The sequence below is a fragment of the Schistocerca americana genome, chromosome 4, assembly GCF_021461395.2.
Source record: "Schistocerca americana isolate TAMUIC-IGC-003095 chromosome 4, iqSchAmer2.1, whole genome shotgun sequence".
Lineage (NCBI taxonomy): Eukaryota > Metazoa > Arthropoda > Insecta > Orthoptera > Acrididae > Schistocerca > Schistocerca americana.
The window spans coordinates 423,846,717-423,874,665 of record NC_060122.1 but is presented as its reverse complement, the minus strand read 5'-3'; the positions used below and the strand labels follow the sequence as shown (position 1 = coordinate 423,874,665).

Sequence of the window (27,949 nt, the reverse complement as noted above, 5' to 3'; positions counted from 1 at the left end):
GCATGAAACAAACATGGTAACACCTTCACATCCATATTTGCCATCCAAGAACAAGTAATGGACTCCTTGCAACATCCTACATCACTGGTCAGAGACTTGCAGTGCCCAGATTATGGAATTTCCATCCCAGGCGTAGGCTGCTGTTAACACAACACAAATGCCTACATTTGGACTGGTGCCATAGCTGAGATGCATGGATGCTAATGAATGGTGTCACATAGCATTTAGTGATGAACCACGGTTCTACGTTACTCCAGATGACCATTGTCCGGAAATATGGCGGTGAACTGTAGAGAGGTCATATTCTTCCAGTTTTTATGGAAAGGTATAACGGTGTTACTCCTGGGATCATGGAGTGTGGAACCATCAGGTATGACTTCAAGTGGTCGAAGGAACACTGATGGCACAACGGTACATTATGGTCATCCTGTGTCCACATGTGTTGACTCTCATGCGACATTATCATCATACCATTTTCCTACAGGACAGTACTACTCTACACATGCGTCATATCTCTATGAATTGTCGGCATGATGCTGAGGTCTCCAGATCTGTCCCCAGTAGAACATTTGTGGGACTGGCTCAGACATCAACTCTGTCCCAGTGACAGTACCCAGACTATCAAGGACAAGTTACAAAACTTGTGGGTTACCTTGTCTCATGAGTGGATACAACACCTTTACGACAACCTTTCCAAGTGAACTATAGCATACATTATGCCAGAGGGTATGCAATATACAATGACACATGGGATCATACTGCAAAGTTCTTTGTAAATTTGACTCGATTTTGTAATCACACACTCTGTCAACCTATGAAGTTTCATTTCATTCCCTCTTCCCCTACTAAGTGCTTCAATTTTTTCATCAGGCAGTGTAGTTGTGCACCAGGCACAACTTCATGGTCACTAAACAATTACTTGAATGATGTGCTCAGAATGTAGTTTTTTTTGCAGAAACTTAGGAAGCTCAAAACACTGAAGTTGCAGTTGGAAAGAATGTAGCTCAAATACCAGGCCACCCTAATGAATTTTAGTAATTTTTTTCCGAAAATTACTTCAAGTACAGGTCAGAAAGATTTCTCAAAAGGGTCATGACTGTTTCTTTCCATTGTCCTTACTCAATTGAGCACATTTCATCTCTACTGATATAGACATTGACTAAACATAAGAGCACTAAATGTACTTCATAAAAATATTTTGTTCACAGAAGTGTGTCATTCTTCTCTAGTAACAATACTGCTGATAACATCTGTCCAAGAAGAGTATGAGTGTCACAATGTTCTCCATCATTCACAGCAAGGAAAAAACCCCAGTTTTACAGGTAACTTATTACTGGAACATTTAAGAAGACATACTTACAAAAATAACGTGAAAAACCAAAATATCTTTGAGGAAGACATACACTACACTGTTAGTTTAACCATATACCCACATCTGTACTGCTCAGGCAACACTTGAAATCACTGGAAAATCTAAGTAAGGGGTTGTAGTAACTCTGCCTTGTAGCCTACTAGCCTACAGTTAACACAACTCTGTTCTTTTTCATCTGGTCTATATACTGACAATGGCCTGGCCCAATGTGACATGTCGAAACTCTTCTACCCTACTCTGCAGATGTAGAACACAGATTATGATAACTCACACTACTGGTAACACAGAGACCAGCAGATTGAAACAGGCACTTCCAGAGGTAAATGACAGCAGACATCACGAAGTGAACGAATAACCAAAACAAGTCAGGAATGTAGAAAAGGCATCTTAAGTATATACAACAATCCAATCCAAATCACAAACATAAATCAGGCAAAATCAAAACTCTACTATTCAATGGTGCCTAGCTAAAGGCTTCAGTGACTAGCCAGAGACTGGCTCACCATACCTGGGCTGCAGTATTTAGCAGCAAACATTCGTCAGAGTGTGGCGCCAACTTGCTTGCTGCAGCGGCTGTGTCTTGTGAGGGTATGAGAAGTGACTGTCACCTAGAGCCCAAGTACCTCTGGCATGTTCTCCCTACTGATACTTAGTATAAGAGGGGAATCTCAATCTGTGGGATACTAAAGAAATCTGCCTTGCTGTTTTTGTAAAGAAAGAACATGCCAACAAAAATGCACTGACAAAATTTTGGCTAAGATGCACTTCAAATACTCTAAAATGTTGAAAATAGGCCACCAGGGGACTGGAGACAGGTAAAACCTTACAGAGCTGTAGCAGACTGTGCATACGCAGCACAGCAGGTGCATTTCTTAGTTGCTGATGTATCAGTAAACAAATAACACAACACAACCTGATTGTAGTTTGTAACTGCGAATTTCAGTTTCCACTGGCAGATTTTTTGACACAATTGTTCACTGTTAACTATTCGCTCAAATCTGCAACTCATTTAATAGCCGTACCTGTCACTGGTTACTTCTGTAATATTGGTACATGTAATTAATAGATACAAAAGTGAATTAATATTCATTGTGTTTCCTTCATATATGCTTGGTAATAGCATCTGTCTTTATGCTGGTTCCAGAGACAACAGTAATGTGGAATCCAATCAACATTTTCAATCTGGCAGAGATGAAATATGGAGAATGTGGTACACAATCAAAATCACCTACTTCTCCCAAAGATCTACATATGCATTACTGACTTGTTACTTTCTTGGACATTCATGCGAATGATGTCAAAATTTTATTAGAAACTGGAAACATTAGAAGAAATAGGAAATAATTACGATGATTCTGTGAATTGTGATTTTAACGTTGATAGTTATGCCAGTAAGAGAATGAAATGTTGAAAATTGTTCTTTCATATCTTTCCACAAGTACACCTTCCTAGCCCAAAGAAAATGAGCTGTAATAGCTTTCCATGAGGGAAAAAAGGCTGTGAATTTTTGGTTAAATGAAGGAAGGAGAAAACAAAGTGTCTAAGGCCAATTTCTTTCAGTAAAATCTGAGCAAAAATTGTGTGAACGTAAGAAAGACTTAAGTGACTACATGAAATTCATAAAAGTGTTAAAGAAAAATTATGAAAGATTTGGAACTGCTTGTGAGAGACAATCCACTGTTACTAATGGGGATGTATGAGATATACAAATTGCAAGTTACATGAACACTGCTGATTTCCAGTGCTTTCAGTTAAGCTGATTCAAGAGATCATACAGAACAGCAGTTTGCAAAATCGCAAAATTTACTTCAAGTACACGTGTACAGGAATGTCACTAACAGGCAATACTGTAGAGAAATTCATTGCTGATCTGAAGACAAAGGTCACTGTTATCCCCACAATTGCTTTGTATAACACTGATTGCTCATATTTCGTGAAAGAACTGCATGCAAAATACACTTTATCACTTTTCAGCGAAAAAAAGAGAATCAGTTGTGCAACTGACGAATGCTATAGCATATTTGTATGCAATATTGTGAGTGGTAAGTATGAACAGATTGTTGTTTCTGCAGCTTTCTCTTCAGGAACCTCATGGTAAAGTAGGACCAAAAATAAAATCAGACTCTTTAGTTTCAAAAATCTTGTAATTGATGTATCAAAACGTGGAAAGATTTTCAACACTTCATTTGAAAGATCTTCTTAGACATTACACAAAATAATTCATTGGTAATGTTGGACCCAATGCATGGATGTAATGACACTTCTGGCTTTGAGAAGGATGAAGAAAAGGCTGTCGATATAATGTGGATTACTGAATTTGATCAAGTGTGTCTGGTAAACAGCACAATATGCACAACAATGCTTGAGACCACTTCTCTCTACACTCAAATTCAGTCTAAAAAAACAAGTGATTAATGTGAAGTGCCTGAAAGCATTAATTTTTAGGGTTCCTTGCCTCATTCGATAAAAAACAGAATTCTTACTCTGTTGTCTATTCGTATGTCTGTCTGTCTGTCTGCTAGAAACCCTTTTTCTCAGGATTGTGCAGATGTACCTAATTGAAATTCATATCACTACTAAGGTCTACAGTCCCTTGGCACTGTATGAAATTTAACCTTCACGTATTTTGATACTCGCAAACTCACTCATTAAAACCTGTAGGATACTTCCTGTTGAAATTATAAAATTTGGCAAGAAGCATGATTTCACAGTACAAGTAAACAAAAAAAATCATTATTATATATATATATATTATTATTATTATTATTTTGTTATACAGCTGCCTGTCAATCCATCCCCTTCTGCTCAGGCACTGACAGACGTATCAAGTTGAAGTTCATGGTGCATACTATGATCTTCAGTCCCTTGCCTGTGTGAAAAAGCAGAGCTTCTAAGCCAATGCAATATATATATACTGCCATTTACGTCAAATATTTTTATAATTGCAAAACTCACACATCAAAACCTATAGGGTACTTCCTGTTGATGAATAATCATGAAATTTGGCAAGAAGCAAGGTTTTGCAGTACAACTGAATCTGTTAATACCCTTTTCTCAGAATGGGTAGACATTTATCATACCTGTATCAATATCAATAACTGGCACAAAATCGTAGAGATTCTTGAGTCCCAAGATGGATGAAATGTATATGCATAACGAAGACTGTGTGGAACTCTTGATGTGCGAGCCCTACTTGCTATTATCCAGCTTCATCTTTTGCCAGATCTGTCTGGCACAAGGAAAATGTTTCTTTTCCTCTCTCAATAGACATTTTGTATTTCTGTGGTGACTATAGGGAATAAATAATGAACTATTTAATTGTTAACAAAATCTACAAAATTCTGAAATTATCATAAGGATGGTGCAACAGGAATTGTAATAAATGATGTATATGTACGAAATATTACATTTCACCAAAATAAAGTTGCAACTGATGGAATATGTCGGTAATGTGACATGAAGCACTGCCATGAATTTTTGCCCTCTGCTGGTACCCTCTGTAAGAATTACATCTACAACAGATCAGCTGTCTGACTGTCTGTTTATCAATCCATTAACACACATTCTTTTCAGGAATGGGTAGACATGTATCTTGACTGTATCAATATTGACAACAGGCAAAAAATTGTAGAGATTCTCAGGTCTCAGGAAGGATAAACTATCTACACGCATAATGAAGATTGTATGGGACTCTTGGTGTGCAATTCTGGAAGGTATCCAAAAAAATTAATGATATGTATCATTGTAGTATGGTTTAAGTGCTTAAAATTCACTTGTACACACCCTGGATTTTTGTGACACACAGCTGCTTCTGCTCATTCAGTGATTTGCACGCTAGCCAGGAAGGGTTGTATAAACTGCTGTCATTCTTGGTGTGTCAAAAATAAGTAATTTTAACACGAAATACTTGCAGTGCGCCTTAGCATGTAAAATTCACACAGTGCATTTCTCTCAGTGTATTTTTCTTGTGTAAAATATTTCAAGACAGGTTTCGATACATCGGGTTGGACTACTCCCTCGTGGGTGAATACATGGGGGGGGGGGGGGGGGGGGGGTGGATGTTATGGAAAGCTCTTTGAAGTGCGGCAGCAACATGAATGCTGAAATTTTTGTGTTACGAACGTATAAATTTGAATTCCACGAAACACCGCATGTCACTTTCCGAAGCATGGAAATCGAGATTGCGATGCGCTTTTGTATGTCAGTCGTAGCTCATGTCACTTGATCTCGCCAGCTGATGACAGCTTAGGACATGTGATGTAGTCAGCCAATAGCAAGATCACTCTTAAGTAGCACAAACACACAAATAAGGAAAGTGAACGGTTTAAATTAATATATGTAGTGGTGGTACAAGAAACACAAAGCTTTCACATATAATACTGGTCTTGCAGATTAATAAGCTGCAAGAAAAGCTAAGCTTCTTTGCATGTGTTACACTTTAAGATACATCACTCAAATGTGCCAGTAAAATTTTTAATAATGACATAAATGTCTGATCTTCTGGGCTCAAAATTCTTCTAGATGGTCGTCCTCAAAGAGTTGATTTTTAAATGAGAGTCAAACACTCTGCGATTTAACAAATTCATCGTACATTCTCGCACATAGTTCATCTTGCGTAAAAGAAAATTTACTTTGAAAGTAACGCTTTTCAAACCACCACTCGCAATATTTTCCCCTGACCTGTTACAAATTGGTTCATTTCAGCAGTTACCAGAGAGCACCAGATAACAGGCGTCACTGTGCTTGCGCAGCTACGATGTTGCAGGAAGCCCATATGTTCATACGTGTAAAATATTAAAAGATCTTGCATTATGTCATAAAAGAAACAAGACATCAAAGGATACTTCAAGAGCATCGGAATATCGTAAACCATACTAAAATGCATAATTCAGCTTAAAGTGCACATTCTTATGTCCAGATTCAGATGTAAATTTTCCTGAGTATCAGTATTGCATTATCTCATGTTTGGTTCTTTATTATGGCATAATGCCATACAAGCTAGAAGTTGGAAAACATGCACTTGAAATGCAGCGAACAGTTGAAACTAGCCAACAGTGTGAAATTAAACACTTCGTTTCAAATAAATTGACTGACTCAGCGGAAAAGATTAATAAAAGCCAAATCTCTTTAGCAAACCGACAAAAATAACTTCATTGTGCTGTCAGTAAGGTGGAAATAAAACCTGAAACCAACCAAAATATTTTAGCCTTCCGTAATTATGTGAACATATTTTAATTCATATGATAGATCCCGGTCACAGAAATTCGTTTTGTTTTCATTTAATGTGAGAGCAATAAATGAAGAGGAAACAGCAAAATCACTAAATGTAAACACAGGTTGCATGGTGACTACCCACCTCCCCACTACAACTCAAGACTGCTCTGTGCATCAGCACTGGATCTACAATATTTCCGAACCAGGGCAATATTAGATAGTGGTGCCCAGCCACACATCTGTAGCTGGAAGCGGGAGAAGGTATACTCATACGCGACTCAACTGCGCATGCACAAGAGAGCGCCCGCAACTGCTCAAACGAATCAAATGTAAACAGCTGTCACGTCATGTTCATCGGAGGCAATTTGTTGTTAGGAAGCATTGTGCATAGTCTTCCTAAAGCCTTTGACACACTTTGCTGTTGGCAGACGTTTGTATGAGCAATGTGTTTTGTTGTTGTATATGGCGCTTTTCCTTTGTGACTTAAGTTTTATTTTCGTCCTCCCCCCTCTCGTTCATGTTTTGTTGCTGCAGTATTATCCTGCAGAAGGGGGATACAGTAATATCCTTTGTTAGAGTATTGGTTCTTACCAGTCAAAATCACAAAAATTTAATTGAAAACTAAAACAATAAAAAATTCCCAGAATTCCAAAAAATTCCCGGGTTTTTCCCAGTTTTCTCCTGGATGAAAAAATTCCTGGGCTTTTCCCGGATTGTATACACCCTGTAATACCACTTCAGCCTAACTATGCAGTTCCCCACATTACATTATCACCTTATGTGTGAGATAGATCTGTAGTTTCGATATAGCTGATCTATAGCCTTGATGCAGATACCAAATTATCAAATTCTAATACAAGTCCTGCAACTGATGTCATTTTTTAAGGATAGATTATGTGACCAATGCCATTAGATATATGATGAGTCTTTTTGTTTATGTGCACTGTGCTTGATTATGGCCTATCTTTTCACTGAGCATATACTGAGGATGGTATGTTATCTTGACCAAAACTAGTTGTTTGTAATTAAGTGATGTACAGTTACAGTCTTAATTACAAATTTTCTAAAATTATTCAAGAATAAAAGCGGTATGGCATTTGAGAAAGGCATGATTTGCCATCATCCTAGCTTCCTGCCTTGATTGTTCAGCATATGCTAACAACAATGAACTGGCTATGCTTGCAGCCAAAGACTGTCCTCTGCACTACCCAACAGTGTGCATGGAAGGAAACATGGTTTAATGTTGACATTTTTCAGGTGTCCAGTATTCGCCCAGATATCAGCGTCATTCTTGCACAATATTTTGACAACATGACTTTGTTATCTTCATCAGGTGCTACCTGAGTCTCAGATGTCATTAAGATGATGAGTCAAGTTGTCGAAATATCGCGCAAGAATGACACCGGTATCTGGCAGAATATCTGACACCACATGATGTCAACAGATTGCCAGGAAAATCTTAAGAATTACATGGTTTTATGTTGCGTCACCCTTGAGGCCATTAGAAATTAATCAGCTAAAGAAGAATAATGAAAGAAATCGAAGTGGCCCTGCCCAAGCAACTATTCAGACATTCACCTGGAAAAGTTTAGGGAAATCACAGGATTTCAGGATGGAGATTTGAATGACATTCCTTCTGAATGCAACTCCAGTGCCTTAGCCATTCTCCACCTCACTCAACACACATGGATTCAGACAGGCTATTCTCTTTGTGCAATTCAAAGAATGCCTCAAAATACGTAGAGCAGCAGATGACAAGATAACAAAATAAGCAGGAATGGCAAAAGATCAACACAAGGAAGTGTGAATTCAGTAAATAATACTAGGGGATGAATAAAGATGACAGTACTATGAGATTAGCACAAAACAAATGTGGATGTTTTGACATCATTCGTATAATTCGATTAACAGTGCAGACAGATGAGAATATGATAGAGTAACAGAACTGAGAGGAAGGCTTAAGGAAATATAAATGCCAACATGGGTCTTCAAAGATTGGACACTGAATCTATTACAACAATGTTCTCAAAACAAACTTAATATACAATGGATGGAGACAGTGAAACAAACAATTTTTAATTTACAGAAATCATAATGATGAATTTAATGCTAATGTAACTATGTGGGCACCTTTAAATAACTTTTCTATGACAGTAAACAATTAAATAATTTGAGTACTACAAAGAAATAATGAATAAATTCTTCTATTACTACTGTCCATAATTAGGTAAGCTTTAATTAACTGGACCATGAAAAATGTAATAAATTTTTAATTGTAAAGATAAGGTTTACATTTAATAGCGCTTGCTGTAACAATGTCCAAACCCTTTGATCACTTTGTATAAAATTCAAGCCACAAATGCAAACAAACTTTAAAAACTGTCTAAAATATATAGCAAGGCAAAACAATTTCTAGATACAAACTTTCTCATTGTGGTATTCAATTCAAACAACTATATTCGCCTCACATGGCAAATTATGGACATATGTTCTTAGAAGCCCCTGATGTCTGTAATATACGCAAGTATAAATATTGCAACAGGGTTATGGTGTTCTGTTACATTTAGAAGGTATACCTTTGTAGCCCAGATTCCATTACACACTGATCAAATATGGTGCACTTTGGCACCATGAACATTGTCTTTTACAGTTGTTACTTTATCACTAAACCTGTGGTGAACCAATTGTGAAGTAAACAAGCTGTTGATGTCCTGACTGCTATATACCAATAGGCTTGCTAGAATGCTTCAAGCTATACTAAATGAAAGCATCATGTGAGGAATTGTACAGGAACTGAGAACAAAGAACTTTTTGTAATGACAATCAAACTTCCTTTTTATTTCCAATTAAAATTATTACCAATTAAAGAATTAAAATGAAGGTGTAGAATAATCTATGTGTCTAGGTCTTTTACAGTATTCACATCAAACACAAACAAGCCAGTAAATATTTTTTTTAAATGAATGATGTAAATGGCTGTTTTTCTGTCTCTGAAAACTGTCTAAGTAGCTGACTGAGGAAGTATTAAGAAAAGCATGAACTTTGCATTAATCACCAGCATAAGCTGATTATTTATAAAAATTACTGTACACACATAGTAAATATGGTTTCTCCCCATCTGATACTACTTCATTTTACTTCCCTCTTAAAAAGAGTCACATTTTGTGTGACTTTTCAGCTTTATCAAAACTAGACCGGTTCATAATTTTTACAAAACTGTCGTATTTCTTTCTTTAGAGTGCTTTTCTTTACTTTTATACAACTGGTTTTGGGCCAGCTGCTCATCTTTGGATCATTTGTTATAGTTACTGCAAAATATTTGTAGTTATGGCAGTGAATATGCAGTTCTGTAATGACAAATTACTCTGCAAATGTAACAAATGCTCCAAAGATGGACTGCTGGCCCAAAACTGTTTATTTGAAAATAAAGAAAAGCAATCTGCAGACAGAAATTGAGCAATTCAAGTTTTCTCAGCTGATCTGTTGCAAACACACTTGCTGCCATTTTGATTTGCTACAATTGTGCAAGTCGCACAACATTTCATCAAAACAACTGTTCATCGTGGGGTGATGATTGTAGTTGCTGTCATCACTGCTACAAGACATAACTGGTGATACTTACGCGACAGTACCGAATTTTACTAGAGCTACAAGCAAGGGCACCAAGAAGGCTACTTTCACCCCAACTGTGATTACTTCTCCACACATGCTTTAATTCCTGCTTCTGGCCTTGATAAATTTATACACCATCATGCGCGAGTCTCCAGTCATGTCTTGTTGCAGTGATGACAGCTACTATCACCACCTGATGATGTCAGAAAGTTGTGTTGATGAATTATTGTGGGACTTGCACAATGTTAACCAGTGGCAAATCCAAGAAATGCATTTGCAGTAATCTTTTATATTGTGTAGCATTAACATGACTAAATGCTGTTCAAGAAATTTCAGTGGCAAGATTTTTAAGCTGACCACCCTTCATGTATTCCGTCAAGATGCTCACACTAAGAGCAATAACTTTGTTGTAAGGTAGAGTCTATCATTTCCTGAATTTTGAATTTGAGCTTCCTCTTACATCATTATCTTATTCCCCTCTGCCAGTTCCGCCAACCATTTTCCCTCTCTTACACACCTATATACAATGGCAGGGGAAGGGGAGTGGGGTGAAACAACCTCAAGGACTGTGTTCAGTGACACCTGGATATAACACGTGCATACTGAGGGGTTGTAGTGTCAGTGATTTATTTGACACGGGCATTGGCAATCAGATAGCGGCCAGGGGGCCACTGTGTGCATCCTATGTTCTGTAGTAACCATGCTGAGTTCAGAGATAAACACTGTTTGCAACACTTTTGGATACAGTCATGCCTCACCCACACGTACGTACTCCTCCTGAACAGCTTCAGCCATCTGAACAGGGTCACATTGTGCATCTGTGGGAAGCTACATAGACACATTGATGGATTGCTGCACATGTTGGGCACAATGCACAGGTGCTGTGCCACTGCTTGCAACAGTGATTTGTGGAAAATTCCCTGTAGATCAGGTTCTGTATATCGGTGTAATACATAAGCACATGAAAACTGACGCATTGTGTGAGCAGTGGTGACGGACCAAACATCATCCGAGGATGAAATCCAGGCACATGTTGCACTTGCTGTGTCATGAGGGACAATTGGGAATTTTCCGCTTCCTGCAGGATTAAGAAAACTTGTACCTCTGGCCAGGCTGCCACTGACACGACAACATCTCAAAACATGTCTGACCTGAAGTTGTGAAAGAGTTGGACTAGAGGACGGAATGATGCTCTGTTGTCTTCAATGATTCCAGAGTGCATTCACCAATGACACAGTCTCATTGCAGGCTTGGTGTGTGTGTGTGTGTGTGTGTGTGTGTGTGTGTGTCAGGGGGAGGGGGGGCATCAGTTAGAACTCATGGTTACATTTGGTGTTTCCACAAGATAAAGTAACCAGTGCCCAGTACATTGCATACGTTGTTATCCCAATGCTGCTGCATTTCTTCAACAGGAAAATGATGTCTTTTTTCCGCAGGACAATCCACATCCACATACAGCTGCTGTGATAGAACAGGCTCTTTGTGCAACACAACAACTGCCCTCGCCAGCAAGATCGCCAGATCTCTCACCAACTGAACACATATGGGACACGATGAAGTGGGAACTTAACTTGTTGTCCAAGGCCTGCAAGAACCACTACCGAATTGCAACAAAAGGTGCAAGATGCTTGGGACAATCCATTACAGAAACCCATTCAGTACCTTTATGATTGTTTGCATGCAAGAATACATGCCCCTTTTGCTGCCAGAGGGAGGGGGTACATTGTGTACTGTTGCGAGTATTTGGGCATCCTTTTCTGTGAAGTCTGTTTAGTTTGGCCTGAATTTTTTTTAATCATATACTCCTACAACGATGAAAATCCTGTCACACCACTTGTCAGTAGACTGGCCTTATCCCTGAGGGTGTTGCCTTTTTTTTCCAGCAGTGTATTTGGGCAAACTATGCACTACCCTTCAATCAACTGCGTGGGAATGATTGAATTTCCTTATTTTTGTTTCTTGTATCTACCAATGCCACTTTAGGGAATACTGACACAACTGATGCCCGCACGCAAAGTTCAGTCAGTTCTCGTGATTTATAGCTTACAATGCATCAAATAACATAAAAGTATATGACCAACATTATAAGTTTCTAATCCTCTTTCCTAATAAGCTAATCCACAAGCAGTCTGTATGACTTATTTTTTACGAATGTCTCAGCAAGCAATTGCTTGTGGTCATCGCAAAAAGTTACATAGACCTCAATGCATGTGCACTACTCCTGAGTTTTTTAAAATAAATTTTTGCTTATGCAGCTGTCCTGGTAAAAAATAAGTGCTGAATGGTGAACAGTCAACAATTGGTAGTTTCATCTACATTACAAGATTTGTTACAGGTGTTACTAAGCTTTTGTAAGTTTAAATTATTATTATTATTATTGTTGTTGTTGTTGTTGTTGTTGTAACAATCGCAACTCAAGCTGACTGCTGTGGTCATGAGCATTGGCTCCATTAGTGTCATCCAGAGATGAAGTTGTGGCGTGAGCTGAGTGACTATGTGGTGACAAATGAATGGCATCAACTGCCATGTTTGTGTCTGCTGCTTGGAGTGCTGTGTTAATGTTTATTACTAACTCCTTGGAGTTGTAACTCATTTACTTTATGTATATTCTGTTATCTGATTGCTGTATAATGAGAAGTTGTTTTTAGCAACTGATTCTTCCCTTCTGTTACTTAGTGTTAGTAAAACTGTTCAAGACTATTCTTAGGGTGTGACTGAGCAGTTATTAAGTATGGTTAGCACTACATGATCAAATATTCCAGTGAACTGTGACCCCAACGTGATCAGCACTGAGAAGACTGGTCCCCAGTACTACTGATTACAGGATGAAACAGCCTGCAGTATTACTGTTCATTTGCCTTCCAATGTTTTGGTCGCATAACCCAGTTCTCTGGTTTGCCCAGGTCGACACCTGCTTTTGCCGTGCTGGAATTACAATTTATGCGACTAAATTTTTCATTGGTAGTGAATCAGCTCGATCGACGCTATGCTTCCAATGTTCAGGATACAATCATGGCTCCACTAGCAGAGAACGCCCACAAAAGATTACAGACCGGGCTCATTCATAGTCACAGCGTCGCAGGAGGGTCATTCGAAGCGCAGGGTAAAAACTACACCAGGCCCTGTGAACTACTCAAATGCAAACGACGGTTGGTTGTATGCGCCACCAACTGCCCAACTATGTCCCTGCACCTATTCGTTACTGACAGGGTAGCAGACCAGAAGTATTTAATAGACACATGATCCAGTCTTAGTATCCTGCCCAGAGGGTCACTGCACTGTTGCATACCGCCCATTGAGTTTAGCTCGTCTGCCACCAATAATTCAGCAATTGCAACGTATGGCATTTAGCATGAAGAGTTGAATTTGGGACTCCACTGTTCAATTCACATGGGATTTAACGGTAGTGGGTGTGGCTGAAGCAATTATATGTGCTGATTTCCTAGCTCACTACCAGCTCCTGAAGGATGTAGCCCATCTTGTGGGCAATACTACTGGACTTAGGGCCACTGGGTATCATCGCGGTGCCACAAAGTATGAAATCAAGGTCATACGGGTTGCGGACGAGAAGTACTGCCCACTGCTGCATGAGTTTCCAACCTTAACGACACCTCCAGGTGCACCACAACAAGTTTTTCTTGGTAAGACCCACCACATAAAAACCACAGAAGTTTGTCATGGTCGTCCACACTGTGTTTAGTACCCAAAAAGTGAGGAGCTTGGCATATGTGTGGTGATTACAGAAGGCTCCACTCATGAATCGTGCCTAATCGCTATCCAGTGTCACTACTAAGAGATTATAGCTATGTGCTGCATGGATCCATTATATTCAGTGTTATAGACTGCACGAAACTGTATACCCAGATTCCCATGGCAACAGTGGATGTTCCGAATACTGCGATTATTCACCATTTAGATCGTATGAGAGCAAGTTTATGACCTTTGGCGTACCTAATGCTGCACAAACCTGCCACGGTTCAACGACTTTGTCTTGCTGTGAGTGGACCTTCTGTTTTGCCTGTTTGGATTATGTGTTAGTGTATTCATCGTCCAAGGACCAACATCGCCAGCATCCAAAAGAAGTTTTAGAGTGTTTAAAAGAATACTGCATGCTATTGAACATGGCAAAATGTGTGTTTGGACAACCTGAAGTTGAATTCACAGAACATCGAATACCTTGAGAAGGCTCATTACCACTCACTGAGAAGGCTGAATCCATATTACAGCTACCTAAGCCACCTACAATAAAGGAGCTATGTAGATACTTAGGAATGCTTAACTTTACCATTAGTATTTACCATGCACTGCAGAACAATATACGCCACCGAATGAAGCACTAGCTGGTCCAATGGTTAACAGCAGTTCTCTGGTGCAGTGGGCCATGGAGATGTATGTGGGTTTTGAAGTGACTAAAAAAAAATCCTAGCACAAGTATTACTGCTGGTGCACCCTAAGCTTGATGCTACACTGGCAGTAGTGGTGGACGCCAGTCAAGTTAGCCATTGGCGCAGCCCTCCAGTGATGGATGGACAACGCGTGGCAGCCACTGGCTTATTTTCTGTGCAAACTGTCACCTTCCCAGCAAAGATTGAACACACGTGATTAGGAACTTTCAGCCATATATCAAGCAATCAAATACTTCTGGCCAGAGATCGAGGCAAGGGAGTTCATAATATACACTGACGACAAGCCCTTAACATACCCTTTTGAGAAAAACAGCAAAACTTGTTCCCTGCAGCAGCTCAGGCACCTGGAATTCATTAGCCAGTTCATTACAGATATTCACTGCGTACTGGGCATCACTAATGTGGTTCTGGACTGTCTAGAGTTACCAGTATGTCACAACCTGAGAACACGATGGTACTTGACAAGGTGCAACAAGAAGATCCCAAGTTGAACATCAAATTGCATGATAACATTTCGGCACTTGATGTGCCTGGCAAGAACATGAAACTGTGTTGTGAGGTGTCACATGGCAGTGTGTGCCCTTTCGTCACCGTTGCATTTTGCAGACCAGTGTTTGATGTCTTACATAATCTTTGTTATCCTGGAGTCCAGTCAACATTCAAGCTAGCATCTCAGCAGTTTGTGTGGTCAGGAATAGAAAAACTACCGTGAGTGGAAGAGAGCTTGCCAGCATCACAAAATCACTCACCACATCATTCCCTGTTCAAAGAATCTCCAGATTTTTCTTTATGCTTCACCCACATTTATCTTGATTTGGTGGGACAACTTTCTCTGTCGGACGGCCAACATTAAATATTCACAATGATTGATAGATATATGTGATGACCTGAGGCAGTACCTCCAGGCATCATCCACAGAGAAACACTAGCCACTGCTTTCCCAACGATGTGGCTAGCGAGGTTTGGCTGTCCACTCCATATTGCTACTGACAGGGGCCAACAGTTCGAGTCAAACTTGTTGACGCAGTTGGTGAAGTTCTGTGGCTATATCCATCCAAAGATGACCAGTTATCATCCGGCCAGCAATGGCATGGTGAAACGTTGGCATCGGATGCTGAAGGCTGCGCTAATGTGGAATGTCTTGGACACGTGCACTGCCCATAGTCCTGCTGGGTCTATGAGCCATGTGTACAAACCAGAATTAGAGGCCTAAGCAGCAGAATTGGTTTATGCCAAGAGTTTGTGTTCGCCAGGGGAGTTAACTGATATCAGCCTACTGTCCGAAATAGATGACGAACTGGAGAGTTCCACACACACACACACACACACACACACACACACACACACACACACACACACACACACACACACACACACACAAATGATGGTCATGATTATGAACAGAAAACAGACCATCGTGTCTCATAGTAGTGTGAAGCCCGTTTACATTTTCAAAGAGGCATCACCCACCTTGTGGTCAATAGCTGCACACATGGCAGATACGAGACCCCATTTTCCAATCCTGGCACCACAACATGTCAACACAGAACCTACATGCACCACCTGTTCCGGACGACATGCCCACTTCCCAGCTCCCAGCCTGGTTCAGAGAATAAGTTCCATGCTATGCTTTGCTTTCATCAAGGGGGCTTGTGCAGCGACTGCTGCACATGTCGACTACTATGGCTAGGGTCACATGTATTAGCTTCATTCAGGCTCCCCAGTGATGCAGTTGTGGTGCAACTTGAGTGACTATGTGGTGACAAATGAATGGCATCAACCGCCAAGTTTGTGTCTGGTGCTTGGAGCACTGTGTTAATGTTTATTACTTACTGCTTGGACTTGTAATTTATTTATTTTATGCTTATTCTGTTCTCTGCTTGCTGTATATTGACAAGCCACCTATGACAACTGATTCTTTCCCTTCTGTAATTTCGTGTTAATAAAAGTACTCAAGCCTATTCTCACCATGTGACTGTGTACTTAGTAAGTGCTGGTAGCACTACACAATCAAATCTTCCTGTCATTATTATTATTATATTTCTTGGAACACTTAATCCTGTCACAATATCTATGTTTTTGTGTTGATAGAACTGAAGCCTTCTCTGTTTTAACAGCACTGACTTAAATATAACGACCAAATTTGGCTTTATATTACATTGCACAATACAGTAAACAAAAAACAGTAAATTGTTGATTGTGTACAGTATAGTGATTTCTTCAAAACTTGGAAGGCCATACCATGACACCATAAAACCTCTGTATGTTGCTCATTTCAGAGTGCCCTGTGTGTAGTTAACATCCTACAGAGTGCTATATGCCTTCTCATAAAACAGAAAATGTATGTCAGACAATTGTCACCTATTCTGGGTGTCTATTTATTGTCTGCTGTGATAACTGTTTGTGAAGCCACATATCAAACAGGCATAGGAAGGGGAAAGCAATGTAATTAGTTGTAAAACATAAAAAATCTTTAGTCAACATTTAAAAATCAGATCTAGTTTATATGAGGGAGGTGTGTCGTGAAGCATGGGCGTACTATCAACAGTTTGTAGAAGAATCGAATAATCCATTCTAAAGGATAAAGATCCAATAGAGTGTAAGTGCACTAAACACCAAGTCTTTGCTGTGATCACTCAGTAAGAACCAAAATGACACAGTTCGACTAGTAGTGTAACAAGTAACACAGATTTTAAACATTAATGTGCTTCATTTATAGAAATTTAAGTACCAAACCTGTTTCAAAGTTTGCTAATAAGCTAACATCCTTCCCATCCGTATAACGGTTTGTTCGCTCTTCACACAGGCACACACGATTATGTTTTGCAGATCTGGCATACCTATGGCGTTGCCTGTCGTCATCTTCAGTACTGGAGGCACCACTCGCCCGCCGAGATGCTGACACCTTCGCTTCTGTTTCACTGCCACTGAAAATAAATAAATAAATAAATTAAATTAAATCAAAAAGTGTAATATTTGTCATTCTAATACGGAAACACTATTATTTTATCCACTTGTTTTTAAGTGCAACATTTATCAATTTTAAATAATACAAGAGGTGGAAATCTCAAGATGGACACTATAAATAAACTCCGGGGAAATGAACCATTCACTTGCATTTGGCTCACAGATGGCACTGGCGAGGGTAGAAGATTTCTAAGTGTGTGTGTGTGTGTGTGTGTGTGTGTGTGTGTGTGTGTGTGTGTGTTGGGGGGGGGGGGGGGGGCAGGGAGGGGGTGGAATGAGCACACATTACAGTGAAAGGAGTGAAAGCTCAAAAGATAGTGTGATTTTCAGACCTTTTAATGGTGCTGACACAGGCACTCATCTGTTGTGAGTTGTTGCATGTCCTCAGATATCCTTCTTATTTTAGTTTCAAATAGAATTTGCTGAGAAGTGCAAAGTTAATAACACACAATTTTTTAGTGGAAGAGCTTGCTCTCATCAACTACATTTGAAGAACTGTTATAAATATGATGTATATTCCCATGCCTGAATATTCATTTGATACAAAATACTTGCTGATTGCTAATTAAATAAAGCAAAGGGCAATTAGTTATGAGTCAATGACAGATGGAAAGTACAATGGGAAAGTTAAAGCGGTGTAGTAAAGATAATGTTAAATCTAATACATGAGAGCTGCTAAAAGTAAAAATACGTACCTCAAAAGCAAAGATCACACTGAAACGGGCAAGAGTATGAAAATTTGCAGTGTGTATGTCATACATGTTTAATATAAAGAAAAGAATTTAATTCTAGTAGGGTAACAACAGTATGAGATGGAGAAGGACACAATGGATTCAGAGGACACAGAATAGCAGAAATGGTAGACTTATTGTCACTAGTCCTCATTGTCTTTACTTGTCTGGTTACACCGTTCACCTCTTCCTATTTGTGTAAACTTTTCATTGTCGAATCTCTAACTATACACAACATCCTAGACCAACACTGCTTTATACATTCTAAACTTAAGCTGTCCACATACTGCGTCCTTATGCTACTCTTTCCAATGCCAATTTAATTATTTCTGGATTAGTTGATAAATGCTCTTGTAATCTATCATTTCTCTTGGGGATGATTACCATGGACTTCTTTCCCCATTTCCTTTTTCCCACTGCCTTGGCCTACTTAATTTATGACATCCTTCTGCTGTAGCACCAATGTGCCCATTTTATCTAATTACTCTCTTCCTCCCTACCGGTTGCATTGCGCCTATCTCTTTGTGGTGACCCCCTTGCTTCAGCTATGTTGTGAAATCTTTTTTCCTGAATAGCAGAATTCTGTCACTCCTCTCAATGTGTCTTTATCAGTTTTATTTTTAATTCAAAATTCTTACACATTTTTAAGCACTCCTTTATGGTAAGAAGGAATATGTCAAATGTGACATAAGAACAGTTGTCTGTTGCCACAGCATTTTATTCCAGTACTTAAAATTTTGACTTCATTATCTTTGCTTATTACAGCTAAGGTAGATTACTTCTTGTGCTGGGTAATTTGTCCCAATTCTTAATAGAATTTTGAATGTTGTATGTCATGCTGTTCCAAATTTGCCCCATCAGGTACATCACACTTGAGCACCTGCAACTCACCTGCCAAGCAGACACAGATAAGCTGCCGACTAGGCAGCCCTGTTTTGTTACATGCACATCTTTTAATTATCCAGTACATCTGAGATGTGGCAATACTTTATCCATAATGCTCCATTGTCATTCCAGGCATAGATGGTCACTTTGTGCAGTTGGGATATAACTTGGACTTCATAGTGAAGGTAGCAGTACTGACGACTTTTGGAAGAAGCCACTACTGCCAAGTGTGAAATCCGTGCAGTTACCCAGTTTTTAAATGCAAAAGGGGTTCTGCCTATTGACGTTCATCACAAATTATGTGAAGTTTAAGGCAAAAAGTGTATGCCCATTCAACATGTCCACAAATCGTGTAGGGAGCTCACTCCTGATCACACGGACATTAACAATGAAAACTGGAGCAGAAGAGTGTCCGTTTCAGACAAGATCATTGAGAGTTTGAGCAACTACTGCTCGAAGATTGAAAAATCACTATATGTGAACTGACTCTTTGGGTTCCTGAGATTTCTGCTAGCTCATGTGAGAAAAATTTGACTGAAAACTTGGTGTATCACAAGGTGTGCAAGTGGTGGGTCTCGCGAATGCTTACACAACACCACAAGCAACAACATGTCAACTGTGCCCACCAGTTTCTTCAACAGTGTGAAAATGAGAGGGAGGAACTGTTGGAATCAATTGTTAAGGGTGACGAAACATGGGTATTTCATTTCACGCCCAAAACAAAACATCAATCACATGAACGGTGCCACTCTTGTTTACCTATCCCTGAAGAGTGATGGCAACTGTTTTTTGTGACAGTAAAGGAATATTGGTGATCAACTTTACCCTCCTGGCATGGCATGACCCCCCACTCTCCCCATTACCCACCTTCCACAGTGTGTGTTCCTATTATTTGCATATCTCAACAAAACAAAAAGGACATGGACTGTCTTTTATAATAACCAAAATGATTCACATTCAATTGGTGTGTTCAAAATATAAGGGATGCTAAAATTAATCTGAATTCCTAATGTAAATAAATTAACTTCGACGCACAAGTCGTTGAAGTGGCGGCAAATCGAAAGACGTGCACCCAGTGAACGGTCTACCCGATGGGAGGCCCTAGTCACTCGACCTTTTTTTTTAAAAAATAAATTAACTAACAACATTAAAAAAATACAAACTGCTTACGTACTTACCAATAACTGCAGTGTGCATAAAGTGGGTCATACTTGCTTAGAGGGGTACCCCTTAATAAAGAGACAAGATTTGCTATGGAAATGCGGTAGATGCCATTCACTCAACATGTGAAACACAAACATTGAAGAAAGAAGAATTATGCCAAATGATAAATGCCACTTAGTTCACAGTCACTTTCCTCCTTGAAACTGTTGTTATCTGTGTTCTGCTCTGTGTAAGAGTCACTGGAATTTCCCGATGACGTAATTATATTTTTGATATTACTTTCTACACTCACTTCACTTTTCCACGATTCTTCAACAACCATTCTGTGTGGTGTACATCACTACTGCACTGCTCTGGCTCTATTTGCACTACTGTTTCTTCTACAGTTTTTGAATTTCTACCACAGTGAAACTTTTGTTATTAGTTGTCACTTAATGTTTGTCTGCACCCAAATCATTTCGATGGCACTGACGTGGTAAGGTGGGAGCCTAAGAAACACGTGACCGTATTCTTTAGCTGTCTCAACAACAACATATTGTTGAAACTGTGGCTTATTTCATTTCACTAGTTCATGAGCCTACCATGCATAGATCTTCCTGAACTTACACAATGTGGTGTTTCAGCATTCAACAATGTCTACTTTTGTTGCTGCCATCAATGGAACTTTATGTTTGGAAACTGAATAGAATTGGGTATGACCCACCACAATGAGAGACAGCTCATTTAAGTTTTCCAATTGTTTACTTTTGAACAACATCAGAAAATTACTGTGATCCACTTCATTGTAATCGCTTGGTTCCCTCAAATTGTAAACTGAGAGACAGGCCTGCACTAAACCAAATTATGCTCCAGCTTGCAAAACAGCAATTCTTGCACCCTTTCCCCATGGGAACAGCACTACATCTACATATACTATAATCGGTCCAGTCTTTTTTGATGTAATGACCGGCATTTATCTATGTTTCATTGAACCACTCAATGTCTTCAAACAGCATTTTAATAAAGACTTTTAAATGTCGACAACAACATGGAACACTAACATCTCTCCACTACAATTTTGCATCCATAAATTTTTTTCTAGCCGAAACCGAAGGTTCGGACAAGGATTAACAAAGAAATCTTGCTGACAGTAAATAATTCTGCTTCACAAAGAGGCACACACAGTTTTATACATGTTTTCTCTCTTGTAGCATATGTGTATGTGGCAACACACATCATCTTACTGGAATGAGTCCAAGTGTGTTACTCAGTCTGTCCTCCTTGTGTCCATGTCCACAGTTTAGATGGACATGTCCTTCCTGTTCTGCTCAGTATTTTTCTTTGCAAACTTTCATGACAGTGTTTTTATAAATCATCAAACAGTCCGCACTTCTTTTGACTACCTTTATTAGAGGCAACAGTGTTGCACTGCTGCGTCTCTTCTCTTACACCGAGCAACCAAAATTATGTGGCTGAGCATGCAAAAAGTGAGGAGACTGCTGAACATTCTGTTTTGCAACCACACTTTCTTGCGCACTTCTGCTGCAAGTTTCCGATATCCTGCAGTGCAAAATATGCTCGTCGCACAGAGAAATAAAGGCACATAACAAAGCAGATCACAACTGTTAAGTTAGTGGGCGAATGGGTTGTCTGTAACTATCTATAGCAGCTGTAGTAGAGAATTTTGAGATGGTTAATGGAACAGAAGGCATGACCAAACATGTCCTCTGACTGGCTGTTACCATGGAAGCAGTACTGTAGACAGCTTGATGTCAATCACTTTGTTATTCTGATCCAGGTGTAATATCATATACATGTACAAGTTTTCCAATTTACACAGAAGTGTGGCTGACATAATGTCTACTTATATGTAAGGGCCATTATTTTGTTGTGAATAACTTTTTACAATGGTGACAAGGATACAAGAAAAACTGCAAAAAGAATCAATTTTAACAACTCAACACCGAAGACCAGGCCAAATACTGGAGAAGCTAGTAACCAGACACCAAATATTTCATTACTTGTGGATAAAATAAGAGTCATAAAGATTTTGTTACAGAAAAGTGATCTGAAATACAGAGAAGTTGCTAGATTTCTCTTGGAGCTTGTGTATCCATCATAAGAAAAAAGAAAGAACTGAAATTTACAACAGGTGTAATTTCAAAGTGGAGGTAGTGTAATTTTCTGTGGGTTTACTTTACAGAATCATAATAATGTAGGGACATTATTATGATTCTAAAATGGAAGTATATTGAAAACTTCATAAAGTAAGCATGAAATCAGTGAGTACCAAAATTTCAACAATATACCTTATCAATATTAGATTATTTTGGTGGAACCATGGTCCTCATTAGAAAAATAAAACATGTCCCACAGCTCTAAATGTTATCAAAACAATGTAGATAGGTTAATGACAAATTAATGACAGTCAAAGGTAGGAAATGATAATGACAGCTTCAGAAAATCAATAAATTTGCAGACGACTCACTCCAAGAATGCTACATGAACGTCTACATTTTTTGTCCAGAAAGCGTCAATGTAAGAGATCCTTTTTTAAATTCTCTCTCTCTCTCTCTCTCTCTCTCATACACACACACACACACACACACACACACACACACACAGTCATTTTTCATATATTTCCAGAAAGCGTCAATGTAAGAGATCCTTTTTTAAATTCTCTCTCTCTCTCTCTCTCTCTCTCTCTCTCTCTCATACACACACACACACACACACACACACACACACACACACACACAGAGTCATTTTCCATATGTATCTCATTTCTTTTACCATGGAAAAGTTTTGAACACAATCTCTGGGGGACATCTGCTAGTCATTGTCTAATGCCTCGCACTATCAAGTCGACTGCTGCTTTCTGACCAGCCCAAACAAATAAGACACAGTCTGTCAAGCAACCAATCTGATGGTAAAGGCTGGAGAAACAAGTATAGCCTACATCAGGTTGTCCACATTATGTAAAGATGCTGAAATCAGAAGGATCAGATTCATTCACAAAGACAAGAAAAACAAAATACACACAAGTGCCGAGAAACATTCTCCAAACATTGCTATGTAGTACACTAACCCCTAAGGGGACAAATTATAAGTTACTTGCATTCCACAACCATTACTTCAGGAGTATTATAGTAGGAGCCAAGTCTAAATTTCCCACTTTTCTTGGTGATTTCAAAACAAAAGTCATCATCAAATTCATGTAATTAATTAGTTCAATTTGCAATCTACTAGATGCATTCTGAAAAAGAATACGAAACGTAGAAGAAGTTTTGGATACAAATTTCCCTATGCACAATAAAAATGGGGGAGGGGGACTGGATTATGCTTAAACCTTCTTTATCATGACTGGAAAATTCAATTTTTAAAACTTTGAAATGATTCAAAAGTACATTTTTTATTTATAAGTTACAACAGAAATAAAAGCAACACCTCACCTTGAGGCACCGTATGGACCACTTCCAGCACGTCGCCTCTGGGCACCATTAAAGAAGTACAGCCGCTTGTATGGGTTTTCAGAAGACTGTGTTGGTGTTGTCTTCTTCACTAGTAGACCATTAACATCTGGTGGGCGTTCTGGTGGTGGTGGTGATGCATTGCCTGCAATTCTTGCCAGAAGAACTTCAAAATCAGCACAAGCTGCTGGTCCCTCAGACAAATGTAAGCCACCTGATGTGCTGCTTCTGTTTGGTACAGTAGCAGAAGATGATGGGAGATGCGAGTACAAACGGTCATAAATTGAGGGCGCATGGTTTGCTTCCAGAACTGCTGCCATCTCTTTTGTCTTCAGAGTGCATGAAGGATCACTCAGAACAGCAACTTGCTTGTGAAATGTCTGTTCACGCATGCGAAAAAATGATCTTGACAGTTTCTCCCGTCGACTTACCATGTAGCAGAGATTACGGACCTGTCAAAATAAAACATACATTCATTTTTATGACATATACCAAAATATCAAAGGGAAACAGGCATCATGTCAGAATTTAAGGGAACATTTGACTATGTTGTATTACAGTCTGAATCATCATAGTGTATATATGACTATAATAGTACACAGTGTGTGTGTGTGTGTGTGTGTGTGTGTGTGTGTTTGTTTCAAGGAAGGTAAAATTTCAATATTATTCAGAATGAAAATATGCTAAAGTATTTGAAATCTATGAGACAAAGTAGAAGGGAAGAAACTTAATAATTTAATTTAAAAAACAGCCTATAATGTTACATACATGTAAAACTGTGAAGGGAACCAGCAGAAGCACTGAAGGTGACAACCAATGTTGATGCCATATGAAACAGCAACTTATTGTATGGTGGTGGCAAAATGTGTGTGTGAATGGGACATGTTTTGTGTTACAACGAAACAGGTCAGGTAATGCATGTGATCACCCAATGTGAACAGCCCATCTCCTTTATGACATAAGTGGTCATGAATCCATCTGGTGTAAACTGTAAACTATCATAACCTGATTGAATTTCATTGCAGTCACCTCACATTGGAGTAGTGATCAGTATTTTGCGCTGGTTAAGTCAGAACAAGTTGTCAACAAAAAGAGAGAGAATCTTTACTGGTAGCAGAACCAGTTCTTAATTTTTAACTTTAAGAGTTTTGTTTGTGTCAGTTCCTTCTACCTCTGTCTGTTCAAATATAAGGCCTTACTGGCGGCGGAAAGATTTATTCGTGCCAGTCTTTTTGTTGTGCCCATCTACGACTCAGCATCTCTGCTATATGGTGAGTAGCAACTTTCCTTTTCATAATACTGTTAAATATTCTCCTTCTATTACCATCTGCTGATATCCCTTTCTTAATTAATTTTCTCATTTTTGTCAACATACACATTCTGCAAGCCGTTGCACAGTGTTATGACAGACGGTACTTTGTACCAATGCTAATTATTTCATCTCTTGTTACATCTGCGAATAGAATGAGGGAAAAACGATTGTCTCTATTCCCCTGTATGAGCCCAAATCTCCCTAATTTTGTTCTTATAGTTGTTAGTTGAAATAAATGTTAGAATTAGTATGATCATTCTGCAATTAGTTCCACATTGTGGTTTGCTAAATTTCCTCAGCACCATTCCACATAAAAAAGGTCTCTCCCCCTCCAACAGTCCCATCAAAGTTCAAAGAGCATATTTGTACTATTCTCACACTGACCAAACAACTGGACAACACATCTATCTAGCAGCACGTCTTTGAATTGCTTTTATGTCTCCCTTTAGTACAATCTGGTGGGAGCCCCATTACAAGCACTTAAGAGTACTCAAGAATGGGCTGCGCAATTGGTTTGCACATGGTCACTTTCATATGTGTACTATATTTCCCCAGAATTCTCCCATTAAATCTTCTCACAACTCATCTAACAATGGAAAATCCAGGATGGAATAATGACAATACTATGAATAGAATAAATTGCTACTCACCATATAGCGATGTTGACTCACAGATAGGCACAACAAAAAGACTGTCAAACAAGTAAGCTTTTGGCTAAAACTGACTTCATCAGAATTAAACAACATACACCCACACCCACACACACACATGCAAACGCAACTCACACATGCATGACCACAGTCTCTGTCTGCCGATGCCAGAATGTCTCTGGCCACAGCAGCCATGTGTGTGTGTGTGTGTGTGTGTGTGTGTGTGTGTGTGTGTGTGTGTGTCGCATTTGCATGAGAGTGTGTGTTTATGTTGTCTAATTCCAATGAAGGCCTTGTTGGCCGAAAGCTTACTTGTCTGACAGTCTTGTTGTTGTGCCTATCTGTAACTTCACATCTCTGCTATACAGGCTGATTCATGAAGATATGCGAATATTTTAATATGTTATTCTACAAGTAAAACTAAAGAAAAAAGTTCATATAAACAAAGGTCCGCAAATGTTTAGTTATGGAGCATTGGCTAGTAAAAGATTTTGGCTGAAATTGAGCAACTTTGCTAATATGAAGCCATCACAAAACTGTACGAGGTTCAAGTAAAGCACGATTTCCATTTATTTTGTTGTTTTTGTTCTGGAGAATCTAACAGAACATGCCCCACACATTTATCTGAATAGTTTTACAGAACATCCAGAGAAGCAAAGATTATTAGACAAGTAAATTTGTTTACTTTCCATAAAGAGTGTAGAAATGTTTATGTCATTGTTGGCAACCGTTAGTGAGTTGCTTCAGTCATTTCCAAACCTTGAAATGAGTTATTTTTCTGTACTGTTCAGTGAAAGAATATAATAACAACAGTGTATTTAAGTGAAATCACATAGTAACTGTTGTAGTTTGTAGATTATTTATGAGACAGGGATGCCTTTCAAATTTACAACAGAGCAATATGCTGATATGGTGTTTATTTATGGTAAATGTGATGGTAATGCTACGGCTGCAGTTAACGAATATCGCGTACATTATCCAACTCAGAGGATTCCGAACGCATAAACCATTAGTAGAGTATTTCGAATGTTACGGGAGACAGGTTCTCTACCTACTGTTCGTAATCAGTACAAGCACTCAATACATGAAGACGATGATGAGGATATTAAGGATGCTGTTCAACGTAGCCCGGGTACCAGTACACGACGTGTCTCTAAGGTATGGCGTGCACTGAAGTATAATAATCTGTATCCTTGCCATAAGCAAAAATTGCATCATTTACACCTGGGAGATCCTGCCCTTCGCTTGGAGTTGTGCAACTGGTTAAATACTAATCGGGAGTTACACAAATACATTTTATTTACTGACGAGGCACAGTTTACTCGAGATGATGTAAACAATTTACATAAAGAGCACATATGGTCTGAAGCAAACCCACATGCAACAGTGCAATGCAATTTCCATTAGCGATTTAGCGTAAATGTGTGGTGTGGTATGATCAACACACAATTTACTGGACCATTCATTTTCCCAGGACATCTAACTGGCACTGGCGAGACATACATACAATACCTTCAAGAAGATATGCCCTGCTCGCTCTAAGATGTTCCACTTGCTACGCGATTGCAAATGTATTTTCAACATGACGGCGCACCTCCATATTTCATCAACACTGTTACTACATATTTAAATGAACATTTTCTCCAGAAATGGATTGATCGTGGTGCTACATGTCTGTGGCCACCCAGAGCGCCCCATTTAACACCAATGGACTTTTGTGTATGGGGATGGATGAAAGACATAGTTTATGAGCCCAAAGTCAGTACATGTGAGGCATTACTAGCTTGCATTATGAATGCAGTAGACAAAATTAACAACCATCCCCTGAAATGAGCAAAAAAATCTGTTCATACACATGCAACTAAATGCACTGAACTTGGTGGAGACATTTATGAACATTCACTGTGAATGTATTGTGAAATTGTATGTATACTGTACAACTTCCTTAACATTGAGCTTTGTTTTTTCAGTTTAACATGAATTCACATGTGTTTTGGTATTAATAAAAGCAGATTATATTAACCATTTATACAGCTTCAGTTAACGTTATTACCATCATTTTTCCAAAATTAAATTCTCTACAACTTCTGTTGAAAACTTTGTGAAATTGTCTGGAATTAACAAATTGGGCCAAGTAGTTAATAAATTAAATATTTTACGAAATTGCTTCTTTGCTTCTCTGGATGT

General features: G+C 38.9%; 1 protein-coding gene across 1 annotated transcript in view; it reads right to left on the bottom strand.

Annotated features, from left to right (window-relative positions):
• Window positions 1–27,949, bottom strand: part of LOC124613098 (PHD finger protein rhinoceros) — a 246,420-nt gene that overhangs the window by 79,508 nt on the left and 138,963 nt on the right. Inside the window, exons 13-14 of the mRNA XM_047141692.1 lie at window positions 23,783–24,252; window positions 17,445–17,531 (exon numbers count right to left, since the gene is read on the bottom strand). Coding sequence (XP_046997648.1) covers window positions 17,445–17,531; window positions 23,783–24,252 — 557 coding nt within the window. The remainder of the gene's footprint in view (window positions 1–17,444; window positions 17,532–23,782; window positions 24,253–27,949) is intronic.